The sequence below is a fragment of the Podarcis filfolensis genome (genome assembly GCF_964270895.1).
Source record: "Podarcis filfolensis genome assembly, chromosome: 1".
Classification (NCBI taxonomy): Eukaryota; Metazoa; Chordata; class Lepidosauria; order Squamata; family Lacertidae; genus Podarcis; species Podarcis filfolensis.
In genome coordinates this window covers 23372238-23388213 of record NC_139604.1, presented here as the reverse complement: position 1 = coordinate 23388213, position 15976 = coordinate 23372238, and the positions used below count along the sequence as shown (strand labels likewise).

General features: G+C 42.0%; 1 protein-coding gene across 50 annotated transcripts in view; it reads left to right on the top strand.

Moving 5' to 3' along the window:
- The window catches only part of TTN (titin), a 285454-nt gene that overhangs the window by 182720 nt on the left and 86758 nt on the right, over positions 1–15976 (top strand). For all 50 annotated transcript variants that reach the window (XM_083625041.1, XM_083625017.1, XM_083625016.1 and 47 more), the window contains 25 exons: positions 169–292; positions 549–815; positions 1108–1205; positions 2326–2494; positions 2595–2861; positions 3838–4104; positions 4208–4486; positions 4981–5389; positions 5495–5619; positions 5725–5991; positions 6440–6709; positions 6898–7200; positions 7297–7599; positions 8404–8591; positions 8692–8806; positions 9472–9756; positions 10360–10511; positions 10643–10790; positions 11629–11806; positions 11899–12020; positions 12154–12441; positions 12533–12829; positions 13813–13999; positions 15044–15159; positions 15250–15549. In XM_083625041.1, coding sequence (XP_083481167.1) covers positions 169–292; positions 549–815; positions 1108–1205; positions 2326–2494; positions 2595–2861; positions 3838–4104; positions 4208–4486; positions 4981–5389; positions 5495–5619; positions 5725–5991; positions 6440–6709; positions 6898–7200; positions 7297–7599; positions 8404–8591; positions 8692–8806; positions 9472–9756; positions 10360–10511; positions 10643–10790; positions 11629–11806; positions 11899–12020; positions 12154–12441; positions 12533–12829; positions 13813–13999; positions 15044–15159; positions 15250–15549 — 5524 coding nt within the window. The remainder of the gene's footprint in view (positions 1–168; positions 293–548; positions 816–1107; positions 1206–2325; positions 2495–2594; positions 2862–3837; positions 4105–4207; positions 4487–4980; positions 5390–5494; positions 5620–5724; positions 5992–6439; positions 6710–6897; positions 7201–7296; positions 7600–8403; positions 8592–8691; positions 8807–9471; positions 9757–10359; positions 10512–10642; positions 10791–11628; positions 11807–11898; positions 12021–12153; positions 12442–12532; positions 12830–13812; positions 14000–15043; positions 15160–15249; positions 15550–15976) is intronic.

Genomic DNA, 15976 nt, shown 5'->3' with positions numbered 1-15976 from the left:
AGAAATCAGAGAGGCCCCAATGCATGCCCAGAAGTACATGGGTGTATAACCGGGAGTCTTTGTTTACCAGCCCATTTAGACAGACATGTGCTAACACAAATGTTTGATATAAGGTCGCAACATGTTTTCTTACCAAATCTATTCTCCTGAACGTTCCTTTTTTGAAAGATCGTGCCCCGTGCTGAAGGCAGAGTTCACACCCTTGTTCTAAGAGATGTGAAACTAACAGATGCTGGAGAAGTCAAACTGACTGCAAAGGATTTCAGAACTCAAGCAAATCTTTTTGTAAAAGGTAGGCTTCCAAAAGTAACAATTTATTCCATTAGCGGTATGCTAGAGACTACTGATCTGTGTTAGGCAAAGTGCATGATTGGGCTGATCCTTTTCTGCAGTACTTTTTACACATAAAATGCTGAAAAGATTTCTGGGCATAACTCAGTCTTTTAAAAAGATCAGAATGATAGCTAGCTTTTCAATCTCTTGGGAGGAAAAAATGATGCACGTAGCACCAACATGATTTGTGGGGTTTTTTCCCTCCCTGTCCTCAGAACCACCTGTTGAGTTTACTAAGCCTCTTGAGGACCAGACTGTAGAGGAGGAAGCTACTGCAGTTCTGGAGTGTGAAGTATCCAGAGAAAATGCACCAGTGAAATGGTTCAAGAATGGCCAAGAAATCCACAAGACAAAGAAATATGATATAATTGCTGATGGCAGAGTCAGAAAACTTATCATTCACGGCTGCACACTGGACGATGCTAAAACGTACACATGTGATTCTAAAGATTTCAAGACATCTTGTTTCTTGAACGTTGAACGTAAGTTTTTCTCATAATTTCCTTATAAAGACATAGATACTTGTTTGCATGATTCCAAAGGTAGGCATGTTGCAGATATATGGGTGGGTCAAACTGATGGTGCTGTAAAACAAGCAGACCTTTGACTTAAGTGGGTTGGGCTTTTTCTTTCATCCGCAAAAGTGGGAACCTCTACTTTATCATAACTCTATTAGAATAAATTATTATAACTAAGGCCATTGCTACGAATTGAGATTCACGGATAAGAAAAAAAGAGATCGTTTTCAAACTGGAAATTTTTTCTTCCTTATAGCACCTCATGTTGAGTTCACAAAGCCCCTTACGGATATTGAAGTTAAAGAAAAAGAAGTTGCTCGGTTTGAATGTGAAATTTCCCGACCAAATGTTCAGGTCTGTAATGTTTGTGTCTCTTCATATTTGCTTTTGCACAGAATCTCACAGCATTTATTGCAGCCACCAGGAAACATTTTCTATTTTTCTAGTCACTAGGGCAGCCCAAAGCATTTAGAAGGTGGAAATTGTGTCTACTAATAGCTCAAACCAAAAGATGATCTAGGTTGTCTGCATCATTCAGTCCCACCTTCACTAGCTCCTTACTATAGATCTCCAGTTGCCAACGTGGTGCCTGAGCAGCTTCATCTTTTTCAGCTCTAAAGATTTCCTTAGGTGCCCTCAAAGCCTCTGAGCACCCTTCCCACCCATCTGCTTTTCAAGGATCAGATTGGCACCTGAGCAGCTTTCTTAGGGCTGCCACGACATGGAAATATGGATCTGAGCCATGGGTCCTTAAGGATTCTCATAGCCTGATTGTTCCCTCACGCCCACCCCCAGGGAACCCAACCCTTCATACCAGCCTGCCATTGGCCAATTCCGCAGGCTGACGCTGAACATGATTTCAAGTTGTGAGTGTGAGCCGAAGCTCTCGCTCCGGCTGGGATCAGCCCACCACACCCTGCCCTGCATCGTTGGCAGGTAGTGGGGGGGGGGGAGTGCTGCACGTCCCACAAAGCTGCTGCCCTCCTAAAAGGGGTAAGCAGACTTCCAGGACCTTAATAACAAAAACCAGTACTGACAATGAAAATAAAATACACCTATCTGAATGTACATTCTGTCTACATATATTACTTTGGTTATAGAGCCAAATAATATGCCCTTTCCAATAGGTGATTGGCGCCATCGTCAATTTTTCTAATTCATCTCCACATGTGCAGCTTCCAAATTGGAACAAACAATGGACCCAATACTCTCATGCTTACAGCTGATTTCTGGGTTTAGATGAAAAATAATTGCAATAAAATGTGCACCATTTGACATGTTCATAGGGAATGCATCTATATTCACTGTGGAATATTGGTTTATGGTTTAGCTTAAAATGTCATCCAGGCATGCTTTAATCTAATACAGTCAGTAATTATATATTTCAATTTCTCAGTTACTGCTTCAGCTGATATTGCAGTATCTCTTCTTTGCATTCTGTTCAACTTGATTTTTATCACTATTTTAAATATAGGCACGGTGGTTTAGGGATGGTGTTGAAATCAGAAAAGGCAAGAAGTTTGACATCATTGCTAAAGGTGCCCAGAGAATACTTGTTATCAACAAATGTCTGCTTGATGATGAGGCAGAATACGCATGTGAAGCAAAAGGAGCCAGAACCTCTGGCATGCTGACAGTGATAGGTAAAGCTAAAATCAAGTTTGTTGCATTTACATGAAAGAGCAATGGCTTGGTCACTGTTGTGATCAAATACAACTATTTTCTTCTTTTTTCTTTTTACAGAAGAGGAAGCTGTCTTTACCAAAAAACTTCCCAATGTGGAAGCAAGTGAAACAGACACTGTCAAATTGATTTGTGAAGTTTCCAAGCCTGATGCAGAAGTAACTTGGTTCAAAGGTGATGAGGAGTTGCCTGAAGGTGGTAGATATGAACAGATTGCTGATGGCCGGAAGAGAATTTTGGTCATCCACAATGCTAGTCTTGACGATGCAGCAGCATACACCTGCAAACTTCCTAGCAGTCAGACAACCGGCAAGCTGAAAGTTCATGGTAAGAAAACTACTTTGGTATTTTTCACAGGTGTTGCCAGGTGACCTGTAAGGCTGGGTGCTATATTGATATATCGCCCCAAACCGGTTTCTAGACCACATCGTGGTAACCATTTCAAAATAAATGACCCAGCAATATATCACAACTTTGTGTGTGTGTGTGTGCTATGCAAAAATTCACAATACAGTCGTACCTTGGAAGTCAAACGGAATCCGTTCGGGAAGTCCGTTTGACTTCCAAAACGTTTGGAAACCAAAGTGTGGCTTCTGATTGGCTGCGGAAGCCCCGGCGGACGTTCAACTTCCAAAAATAGTTTGCAAACTGGAACACTCACTTCTGGGTTTGCGGCGTTCGGAAGCCAGAACGTTTTAGAATAAGCTGTTCGGAAACCAAGGTACGACTGTATTTGAAAAACCAGAAAGTCAGCCGGTGCTTCTGTGTCTCCTTGAGGTGAATGAACAGGTGCTCTTTCCTTCCTTCCTTCCTTCCTTCCTTCCTTCCTTCCTTCCTTCTGTGTGTTTGTGTGCGCATGTGCGCCTCAGCTGAGCAGTTTAAGGAAGCTCACCCCACATCCACACCTCCAGCATGAGCTGGAGCAGAATGAGAGCTTGCTCAATTGTAGGGCTGGACGATGCATCTCAGCTGCTTCTTCATCTTATTTACTCCTCCCTCCTTATTTCAGATATTGCGATATATCAGCATATTGTGGTATTTAACTGGTGATACATCACAATGTTGAAAACCACATATCACCCAGCCCTAGTGACATGTGTGCCGCTGAGTAGGGTTTTTAACCCATTTATTATTGACCGAATATGCACGGTTGTGTCCTCTATGCTAGGACATGGCAATGTCAAGTCAGTCTGAGACATCTTTTGCTGACTGAAAATATTTTCGGTTATCAATTAGATGGGGGGGTGGTCTACTTATCCCCATATCAAAAACTAAAAAACAATATGCCCAACGTCTTTTTCAGAACTTGCAGCAGAATTTATAACCAGGCCACAGAACATTGAAGTACTTGAAGGAGAAAAAGCAGAATTTGTCTGCTCAGTATCCAAAGAAGCCTTTGACGTACAGTGGATAAGGGATGATACTGTTCTTGAAGCCAATGATAAGTATGACATAATTTCCGACGGCAAAAAGAGAGTCCTGGTCATTAAAGAGTCTGTTCTGGATGACGATGGAACTTATTCTGTCATGGTCGGTGCAGCCAAAGCAACAGCCCGCTTGACAGTGATCGGTAAGCTTTATGGGGCTTTCTCATACATTTGTGGGCATGCTTTTATTTCCTTTGTGAGGATGTAATTCGCATAATAATAATAATATGCAAATTCAAATTGCAGAAAAACTCAGAATTGTCATCCCACTGAAGGACCAACAAGTAAGAGAGGGAGAAGAACTTGTATTTAACTGTGAGGTTAATACAGAAGGTGCCAAGGCGAAGTGGTACAAAGATGAAGAAGCAATATTCGACAGCGCAAAATACATCATGGTCCATAAGGATTTAGTTTACACTCTAAGAATTAGAGACGCCCATTTGAATGACCAAGCAACCTACAACATAGTCCTGGCAAACAAGAGAGGAGAACAAGTAAAGAGCTCTGCTACTTTGACTGTGCTTGGTAAGTGTTTTCCCAGGGCTGTTATTCTAGAAAAAGTTTCCATGAATGCCTCCCTTGTTTGGTGCCCACTTGAGAGGTGTGCCATTCCAGAGAGGAATGGCAGACTAAGATGTTGGGCAATGCCGCAATGGCAAAACTGACCGGAAAGCTCAGGAACCAAGAAGACCAAAACTTAAATAAAGAAGGGGGGGAATTATAATTTATTTAGGAGACCACTGTAAGCAGATGAAAACATTAGCACGACAGCAATAACACTTGTAAGGTAGCAAATATTATGGATAAAATATGGACAATGAGATAATATGCAGTTGAAAAGGATAACAATAGGACCCATGGAAGGGATGGTGGGGGAGAGAGAGGTTCTGGAACTGAGTTCTGGCTGGAAAAAAGTCCTGGTGTTTTCTTATTCTAAGTGGCTTTCACTTTCGTCAAATTACTGTTTGGATGAGGATGTAAATTAACAACACTTTTCAAACCACTCCTCTCTTAAACAGAGGAAGACCTCAGAATTATTGAGCCTCTTCAAGACATCGAAACCATGGAGAAGAAGTCTGTCACGTTCTGGTGTAAGGTTAACCGCCTCAACGTAACCCTCCAGTGGACAAAGAATGGTGAAGAAGTCACCTTCGACCGCCGCATTTTGTACAAAGTGGATAAATACAAGCATTCGCTTATCATTAAAAACTGTGGATTTATAGATGAAGGGGAGTACGTTGTTACTGCTGGCCAAGACAAGTCGGCTGCAGAGCTTATTATCACGGAGGCACCTGCAGATTTCATTGAGCACTTGCAGGACCAGACAGTCACTGAATTTGATGATGCAGTCTTCAGTTGCCAGCTTTCCAAAGAGAAAGCAATGGTGAAGTGGTACAGAAACGGACGAGAAATTAAAGAGGGCAAAAAGTAGGTGGTGGTGCTTTTAACTGGTTGGTGGTATACTATGGTTGCTGTCGGGATTCTTGCCTCTGAATTTAACACATAATCCTTTTTTTTCTGTCTGCAATAAAGGTATCAGTTTGAAAAGGATGGAAGTTTACACAGGTTAATCATAAAAGACTGCAGGCCAGAGGATGAATGCGAGTATTCCTGTGGTGTGGATGACAGGAGATCCAGAGCAAGACTTTTTGTGGAGGGTATGTTTACAATTTCTATTTATCTTTCACCTTTCAATATTTTTTTGTAAAAAAAAAAAAAAAAGTATGTCAACGCAATCTAAATTTTATTCTTATTTTGACCAGAAATTCCTGTGGAGATTATCCGACCACCGCAAGATATTTATGAAGCCCCTGGCTCTGATGTCCTTTTCTTTGCTGAACTGAATAAAGATAAGGTGGAAGTCAAATGGTTGAGAAATAACATGATAATAGTCCAGGGAGATAAACACCAAATGATGAGTGAAGGAAAAGTCCATAGGCTGCAAGTCTGTGAGATTAGGCCTCGCGATCAAGGAGAATATAGATTTATTGCCAAAGATAAAGAAGCTCGAGCTAAGCTAGAACTGGCAGGTAAGCCTCTGAAATTTTTTAACAATAAAATAATATTTATATGAGTAATGCAACATTTTAAATACTTTTTCTGGGTGTTAATTTCAGTGATTAACACACTACTAGTGGTAATAAAAAAGCTCTGTAAATGAGAACCTACAATCACGTTGGATGATTCTCACATGTTTCTGTAGCCTTTATTATGCAGCTTTCTAATGTAGCTTCTGTGCATTTAGGAGTCAAAATGACCCAGCACAGATTAATTATCTTTGTATGTTGGAGGCAACAATAGTGCCCCCACTGACCAGAATGGGACAAGATGGTTTCTATACAACATTACTAATGGTTATGATTTTGGTTCTCCCTTCGCACCAAAGTTGCTTAAAAATCACAAAACAGCTCACTGCGCTGTTGTTTTCTGTTTCAGATTTTCTGTAACGTATTTCATTGGGTTTTTTTTTTTTACTAGCTGCTCCAAGAATAAAGATAGCTGATCAGAACCTTGTGGTAGATGTTGGGCAGCCATTGACTATGGTGGTTCCATATGATGCCTACCCACGAGCAGAAGCTGAGTGGCTGAAGGGAGAAGAAGCCTTGCCCACTCTTACTGTTGATACAACACCTGAGAGTACCACCTTCAGAATTCACGAAGCAAAGACGACTGACAGAGGGAGTTACAAAATCATCCTTAAAAATAAGCATGGCCAAGCTGAAGCACACATCAATGTTCAAGTTATTGGTAAGCTCATCATTTCTTATGGCCAAGGGTTCTTGTTCTTTCTGATGTAGAAAATGAAAGCATTGGTATATAATGATGAGAGAAATAAGAAAATGCATCCACGAACCTCACTAAGTTGTTATTGTTTTATGAAACCCAAAGCAAATCCCAAATTCTTTTAAGTAAACATACTTTTGCTTTATTCCCAGATGTCCCTGGCCCAGTTAGAAACCTGGAAGTAACTGAGACATTTGATGGTGAAGTTAGCCTTGCCTGGGAGGAACCAGAAAGTGACGGTGGTAGTAAAATCACTGGGTATGTTGTTGAAAGGCGTGATGTCAAACGAAAGACCTGGATTTTGGCAACGGATCGTGCTGACAGTTGTGAATACACAGTGACTGGCCTTCAAAAGGGAGGCGTGGAGTATCTCTTCCGCGTGAGTGCGAAAAACAGAGTGGGCACCGGTGAGCCAGTCGAAACAGACAAACCTGTGGAAGCCAAGAGTAGATTTGGTAAGAAAATTGTTATTTGGAGACTAGAATTTGTTGAAGTTCTGTTGAATAGGAAAATAACATTTTTTTAAAAAAAAATCTCTTATGACCTTGCAGATGTCCCAGGACCTCCTCTCAATGTACAAGTTGTTGATGTGAACAGATTTGGTGCGTCTCTTACTTGGGAACCCCCAGATTATGATGGAGGGTCTCCGATTACGGGCTATATCATTGAATTACGTGACAGAGCTTCGATCAAGTGGGAACCAGCCATGACCACAGGAGCACATGACTTAGCTGGAACCTTAACTGATGTGGTGGAAAACAAAGAATACTTTTTCAGAGTCAGAGCTCAAAACCAGGTTGGAATTGGCAAACCTAGTGCTTCTACACATGCGGTGAAGATAATGGATCCAATTGGTTAGTATGCAGGCGATAAGAAAATATTTCTAGATAGTTATAATATCATTTGCTTATAAAATATGAAAACAGGAAAGACTTGAGTGAATCAGTTGATATATCTGAAACAAAAGTCCAGTGTTTATTATTCAGTTTCATAGAAACCATTATATATGTTGCTTTGAGAAATTAGCAGTGTCAGAAAATGAAAATAATAGAAGCTCCACATAAGCTCTAAAGCAAGGACCACTGTTGATGTTCAATGAGGAAGGATTTATGGAAATAATACTGTCATCTATTTAGTAGAAGACTATGACAAGAATCTAGCAAGCTACTTTTGGCATACTCTAAGGCTTGTACATATGCACTAATGCATGGGTAGGCAAACTAAGGCCCAGGAGTTGGATCTGGCCCAATCGTCTTCTAAATCTGGCCCGCGGACGGTCCGGGAATCAGCATGTTTTTACATGAGTAGAATGTGCCCTTTTATTTAAAATGCATCTCTGGGTTATTTGTGGGGCATAGGAATTCGTTCATTATTTTTTTTCAAACTATAGTCCGTCCCCCACAAGGTCTGAGGGACAGTGGGCCGGCCCCCAGCTGAAAAAGTTTGCTGCCTATTGTTTCTATACACAACATGCCCCTATGTCACATCACATGTACTTTGGATATTCCTGCTAGTTTCAAAACAGCAGTTTGGCATGGGCTTTAAGATACTGTTGTATGAGGAACTCAAGAGTAGCCCTTCTAGACTTGTAGGACTAGTTGCATAGTTCTTCTGATTCTGGCCATCTGTTATATTGTGCAAATCATTGTGTTTTGCAGAAAAACCAAGTCCTCCCATTAACCTCGACCATTCTGACCAAACTATGTCATCTGTGAAACTTACATGGGAACCTCCTTTGAAAGATGGAGGCAGCCCAGTACTGGGCTACATTATTGAAAGGCGCGAAGAGGACACAGACAACTGGATCCGTTGCAACGCAAAACTTGTGCCTAGTCTTAATTATAAGGTAGCATATTCTTTTTCCGAAGTAAAATGCCTATTAAGGTTTTTTTAAAAAAATAAAAAATAGTGATTATTAATTATGACATTTTCCTCTGTCTTCATAGGTAACTGGGTTGAAACCTCTAGCCAGGTATTATTATAGAGTATCTGCAGAAAATGCTGCTGGTGTGTCAGATCCTGCTGAAGCTATTGGACCACTGACTGCTGATGATCCTCATAGTAAGTTGAATTCTAGTTTCTTGCCATAGTCAACAGCTTGAAAGGAAAGGTTGTGCTCATCTGAGACTATTCATGCTTGTTCATAAAAACAATACTTTAATATTGCTCTCATACATTGGATACCAAAACCAGCCCCCCTCTCTGCAGTAAAAGTCTAAAACAGGAGTGGGGAGACCATGTGGCCCTCTTGATGTTGTTGGACCCCAGTTCCAGCCAGTATGGCCAAAGGCCAGGGATTATTAGAGTTGAAGTCAAACAACTTCTAGAGGGCCACAGGGTCTCTAGGCCTCATCTAAGCTATACTAAAATGGAGGGAAACCCTTAACATTCACTAGGTAGCACTGTTTTACATTTACAATTTGTCCTCTAAGGCTGCATTGCTAAACAAGTCAGAATTTTTTAATTTTTAAAAATTGTATTAAATTGAACATTTAGGTGTCTTTAAATTGGAGCAAGCTTATATATCGCCTTTCTATATTGCTAATTTCATCAGATTATGAAACAGTTTTATGATGTGTTCTCAATAGATAGAACGCCACGTGAAGGCATCTATAATAATGCTTTCCATTCAAACAGATTCCAAAGGCAATTGCCCTTTAATGGTGTTGTGGAGAAAAAAAGAAAGTTTATAACTTTAATCGGCATAATTTGTGTTTGTATTTCAGCTGGACCTACAATGGACTTAAGCGGATTTAAAGATGGACTGGAGGTTACTGTTCCAGATCCCGTCAAAATACGTGTACCTATTACTGGCTATCCAGTCCCAACTGCCACATGGTCTGTCGGCGACAAAGTTTTAGAACAGGGTGACCGGGTGAAAATTGACACGTCTGCAGCCTTTGCAGAGCTTGTTATTACCCCAAGTGAACGGCCAGACAAAGGCATCTATACCTTGAAATTAGAAAACCCTGTGTCATCTGTATCAGGAGAAATCAATGTTAATGTCATTGGTGAGCAATCCAGTATATATTCTGAAGAATTGTATATAACCGGTTTTGTAAATAACCATGTGTGTAAAATCCAAAAGTTTCAACAAGCCAAATTTGTTATTAATAGCACCATAGGGGCCAGCTCCTAGGGCCCAAGGTCTCTTCACCCCCCCCAAAAAAAAAAAAATCTGAGGGGGATGGTCCTTCCCAAAGTTGATGGACGTGTGTTCGATTGTGTGGGGTAGGGCTTATCTGGGCCTCCCCAATATTTTATTCAAGTTGGCACCCCTGAATAGTACTAAACAACAGCAGCATGTTTATTTATTAAATTTATGTGCTGCTTTTCCTCCCAAGAGAGCCTAGGTTGGCAACTTCTATTGTACCATTTTGTTATGAAACCCTATAATACAACGGAGATCATAAACTTAGCTATTAACAGTTAACAGTCTGTCCTAAGAATGCTTACTCAGAAGTAAGAATCCTTCTTTCTTTTTTAAAAAAATTAAGCATGAATTAAAATCTAGTAGGTGTAACCAAACAGCCAAAGTCTTCCATCAAAGAAAGAATAAGTAATATATATATATATAATAATTGGTTTATAATATGATGGGTATTTATTTTTAGCTCGCCCAAGCGCACCAAGAGAACTACAAATTGGAGAGATAACTAGGAACTCAGTCCAATTAAATTGGGAAGCTCCTGAAGATGATGGAGGAAGCCCATTGACTGGCTATCTTATTGAAAAGCGTGAAGTGAGCCGCAAAACATGGGTCAAGGTACACAGTTTCTTTAAAAAACCAAAACACCTATATTTCTAATATGTATTGCTGAAGATGGTATGAAATATTCTGGTGCTTGCTATGGGAAAAAGGGGTCTGTAATTACTTGGAACCTCTCTTGTTTTTAGGTGATCGACAACGTCCTTGACCAAGAGTTCACTGTACCAGATCTGGTTCAAGGAAAAGAATATTTGTTCAGGGTCTCAGCATGTAACAAATGTGGACCAGGAGAGCCTGCTTACATTGATGAGCCTGTCAACATGTCGGCACCTGCTAGTGAGTTTTCTTAATTAACTATTCCTATTGATTTTGTATATCTGCATTTTACATAGTAACTTGTGCTATGCAACATAAGTATTGAAAGAAAGCAAGGAGCAGAGTTTGAATCAATAAGGGTTTGGTATGACTTACCTGTTATATTAGAAAAACTGAGGCTTGGATCCAAAGATGCATAATTGGAACTATGTGCAAAAAAAAAATCCACACACACCCTCTTCTGCACTGCAGCCCTCAGTACCCACTGAAGAGCTGCTACTTAGTATTAAAATAAAAAGTAAAGGGACCCCTGATCATTAGGTCCAGTCGTGACTGACTCTGGGGTTGCGGCGCTCATCTCGCTTTATTGGCCGAGGGAGCTGGCATACAGCTTCCGGGTCATGTGGCCAGCATGACTAAGCCGCTTCTGGCGAACCAGAGAAGCACACGGAAACGCCGTTTACCTTCCCGCCGGAGTGGTACCTATTTATCTACTTGCACTTTGACATGCTTTCGAACTGCTAGGTTGGCAGGAGCAGGGACTGAGCAACGGGAGCTCACCCCGTCGCGGGGATTCGAACCGCCGACCTTCTGATCGGCAAGTCCTAGGCTCTGTGGTTTAACCCACAGTGCCACCCGCGTCCCTTGCTTAGTATTAGTGGACCCTCAATTGACAGAAATCAGGGAGCCACCTTGCACAAATGGGTCTTTCCTGTTGTGCAGGGTACTTGTTGGATACCAGCCAATGTGAGAAGAGCACCCCAGAGACAGTAAAGAATTAAAAAAGCTAAGACACACTATAAGGCACACACTATACGCAAGACAATTATACATGTTTTTTCCTCCCCACTCCTTGCAGCGGTGCCTGATCCACCAGAGAATGTGAAATGGAGGGATCCAACATCTAAGTCCATTTTCCTCACATGGGATCCACCTAAGTATGATGGCGGTTCTCGTATCAAAGGCTACCTGGTTGAAAAATGCCAGCGTGGCACTGACAAATGGGAGCCCTGTGGCGAGCCAGTCATTGAGACAAAGTAAGAGCTTGCAGTATGAAGAAAAATGTTTCACAAAATTGGATGGTTACATTTAAACACGCAGTACGCTGAACTTGTTTTCTGATTAACAGAATGGAAGTGACAAAACTTAAGGAAGGAGAATGGTATGCTTATCGCGTGAAGGCTCTGAACAGGCAAGGGGCAAGTAAACCAAGCAAGCCAACAGATGAAATCCAGGCTGTGGATGCAATGGGTAATTTTTGATTTCCCACTCATACTTAATCTATACTCTTGAAAACACTGGTGAATGTGTTTCTGCTGTTAACGCTTCTGTGCACAGTTGCGTGTTCTTTTTTAACAATATGTCGATTCTTCTCTCAAATCAGAGGCCCCTGAGATTTTCCTAGATGTGAAACTGCTTGCTGGAATCACTGTCAAAGCTGGAACTAAGATAGAGCTGCCGGCAAGGGTAAATGGAAAGCCCGAGCCACGGATTAGCTGGACAAAAGCTGAACAGACCCTGAGACCCGATAAAAGAATAACCATTGAATCCAAACCTAACCATTCCACAGTCATAATAACAGAGAGCAAGAGAAGTGATAGCGGCACCTATATTATTGAAGCCGTAAATGCCAGCGGTCGGGCAACAGCTACAGTTGAAGTTAATGTCCTAGGTATGTTTTGTTTCCATAGAAATAACTTTCAATGTTTTCCTAACAAAATATTTGAATAGAAGAGGTTCAAACTACTGTTATGCTTCCACAGATAAGCCTGGCCCACCAGCTGCATTTGATATCTCTGACATTACAAACGTATCTTGTGCTTTGACTTGGAATCCTCCTAGAGACGATGGCGGCTCCAGAATCACAAACTACGTTCTGGAACAAAGAGCTGCAGACAGTGAAGTGTGGCACAAACTATCATCCACTATCAAAGAAACAAAATTCAAAGTAACAAACCTAACACCACTTAAGGAGTACATCTTCAGAGTCAGCGCAGAAAACATGTACGGAGTTGGAGAACCAGCCCAGTCCGTTCCTATTGTTGCTAAATATCCATTTGGTAAGTCTATTCGCTTGACAGAAAGGGCTGCTTCTCACAAAATGGCTGCCAAGGGAGCCTGCTAGGAACTATAATGTGGTAGCCACCAGTGGCGTAGCGTGGGTTGTCAGCACCCGGGGCAAGGCAAGTAATTTGCGCGCCCTAACCTGTGGATTTGCACCCCCCAAACCCGTGGATTTGCGCCCCTAACCCTAACCCCCAGATGTTGCGCCCAGTGCGGCCGGCCCCCCTGCACCCCCCACGCTATGCCACTGGTAGCCACTCCACATGGCATGGCATTGATAGGTACCACTTCTCCATGTGGGTCAGTCCCCACCATAATGTTTGTCTCCACACTATCATTGGTGACATGGAGATAAGCCTGTGGGTAAGGGTCAGTATTTATGGCAAGCTGGTACACATAAACTGCTTGTCATGTGGAACCGGCAGCAGCCACAAAGAGACAGTTTCAAGCAGCCTCTACATGGCAACTGTACGTTTCTGAGCACAATTCAAAGTGTTGGTGCTGACCTTTAAAGCCCTAAACGGCCTCAGTCCAGTATATCTGAAGGAGCATCTCCACCCCCATCATTCTACCCGGACACTGAGGTCCAGCACCAAGGGCCTTCTGGCGGTTCCCTCACTGCGAGAAGCCAAGTTACAGGGAACCAGGCAGAGGGCCTTTTCGGTAGTGGCGCCCACCCTGTGGAACGCCCTCCCACCAGATGTCAAAGAGAACAACAACTACCAGACTTTTAGAAGACATCTGAAGGCAGCCCTGTTTAGGGAAGCTTTTAGTGTTTGGTGTATTGCAGTATTTTAATATTTTTTTGGAAGCTGCCCAGAGTGGCTAGGGAAGCCGAGCCAGATGGGCGGGGTATAAATAATAAATTATTATTATTAATTTGATGAAATGGCATTTATTGCTACAGGTGCTTCCTATTACATTTGCACACAAGGAATTGCAAGTATGTCAATGTTCCCCTTTCTACTTCTTTGTACAGATCCGCCAGGTCCTCCGACACGAGTTCAGCCTGTTGAGATCACTAAAGATTCTGTAACCTTGACTTGGGTAGAACCAGATGAAGATGGTGGCAGCCCTATCACTGGTTATTGGGTTGAACGGTTGGACCCTGATCAAGATAAATGGGTCCGTTGCAATAAAATCCCAGTTAAAGATACGACATTCAAGTAAGATCATTATATGTTTCGTTTTAAAAAATACATAGCTAGGTAACTGAGAAGATTGCTATTTGTTTTTAGGCAAACAGCTGACTTTTATATACTCTTGAACTTGACTCCTTGTCATGCATTAGAATAAAATATTAACTGGTGCTCTGTAATAGCATCGAATAATTGTATTGCTGTCTATACTTTGGGTCTACAATAACCATTGAAAATATCCTTACCTAAATCATGTTCATAACCATCCACCAGTGCCACTGAATAGGACAACTGTACTATGGGTGTTATCAGTAGCACCAATTTCTGCTATGGAAACAGTAGTGGGATTGTGACTTCTGATGTGATTCTACATCACTGCAGCTGCTCATAAGATTAGTGCTGATATCAGAACTTCTTAGAGATGAATATAGTTTTCTGCTTTTTGAACTCCCAGTACAGTCGTACCTTGGAAGTCAAACGGAATCCATTCCGGAAGTCTGTTCAACTTCCAAAACTTTCAGAAACCAACGCGCAGCTTCTGATTGGCTTCAGGAAGCTCCTGCAGCCAATTGGAAGCCACGGAAGCCCTGTCAGACGTTCGGGTTCCAAAAAAATGTCCGCAAACCGGAACACTCACTTCCGGGTTTGCGGCGTTTGGGACCCAAAACATCCGAGTACCAAGGCATTCAAGATCCAAGATTACAACTGTAATATGAATTTCTAATACAAGCTAGGGATATTTATTACACCAAAGCATTATTCATCCTTAGAGTTTTAAGTAGTACCAATATATATCATCTACTAATGAATAGTACAGAAATGCAGATTATATTACATCTGACCAGTGTCTGAGACTTTCTAGTGATACAGTAATAGGAAGGTCCTTCCTCCGTGTACACAGGGAGTCTCTGGTTTGGGGTGATAGTATATATTTGCTCTGAACAGTTCAAAGGTATTGATTTTTTTAATGCACGAGGTACACTTGTGATGATGCAGAGTATTTAATTATAGTGTTGACTAGTAATAAGTATTACAAATTTTACATTGGAGCATTATCATCATTACTATTAGGGTTAAAGGTCTCACGTTCCATAAGAAGTACAAGTTCCGTGTCGTGGCAGAGAATCTTGCTGGGCCAGGAAAGCCAAGCAGAGCAACAGAGCCAGTCTTGGTGAAGGATCCTATTGGTATGAAAGCATTTTTCTTAGATGAATTTTATAACTTACTCCAAGTGATAATGCTGGGTTTTCTAAACCAAGTTATCAATTCATGCCTAGATCCCCCATGGCCACCCGGCAAGCCAATTGTCAAAGACGTTGCCAAGACCTCGTGTTTCTTGAACTGGACGAAGCCAGAACACGACGGCGGTGCCAAGATTGAATCGTATGTCATTGAATTGTTAAAGACTGGCACAGACGAGTGGGTGAGAGTGGCTGAAGGCATCCCCACACCAGAACACTTCCTCAAAGGGCTTATGGAGAAACAAGAATATTCCTTCCGAGTCAGAGCTGTGAACAAAGCTGGAGAGAGTGAGCCTAGCGAGCCCAGCGATCCCGTGCTATGCAAGGAGAGACTGAGTAAGTTGGCCATTGCATTCTGCAGGAGAGCTTCTCCTGAGAGCCAGTGTGGTATAGTGGTTAAGAGCGGTAGACTCGTAATCTGGTGAACCGGGTTCGCGTCTCCGCTCCTCCACATGCAGCTGCTGGGTGACCTTGGGCTAGTCACACTTCTCTGAAGTTTCTCAGCCCCACTCACCTCACAGAGTGTTTGTTGTGGGGGAGGAAGGGAAAGGAGATTGTGGCCGCTTTGAGACTCCTTCGGGTAGTGATAAAGCAGGATATCAAATCCAAACTCTTCTTCTTCTTCTTTTTCTTCAAGTCCCAAAGGTATCAGAAGCCTGCTCCACAGTAACTTGGAGTGGGGCTTTCAGCGGGGCTGCCACTGTCTGTACTTGCAAAAGACAATTGAATATATTTTCGTTTCATCCTCAGTTATTATTTGTAT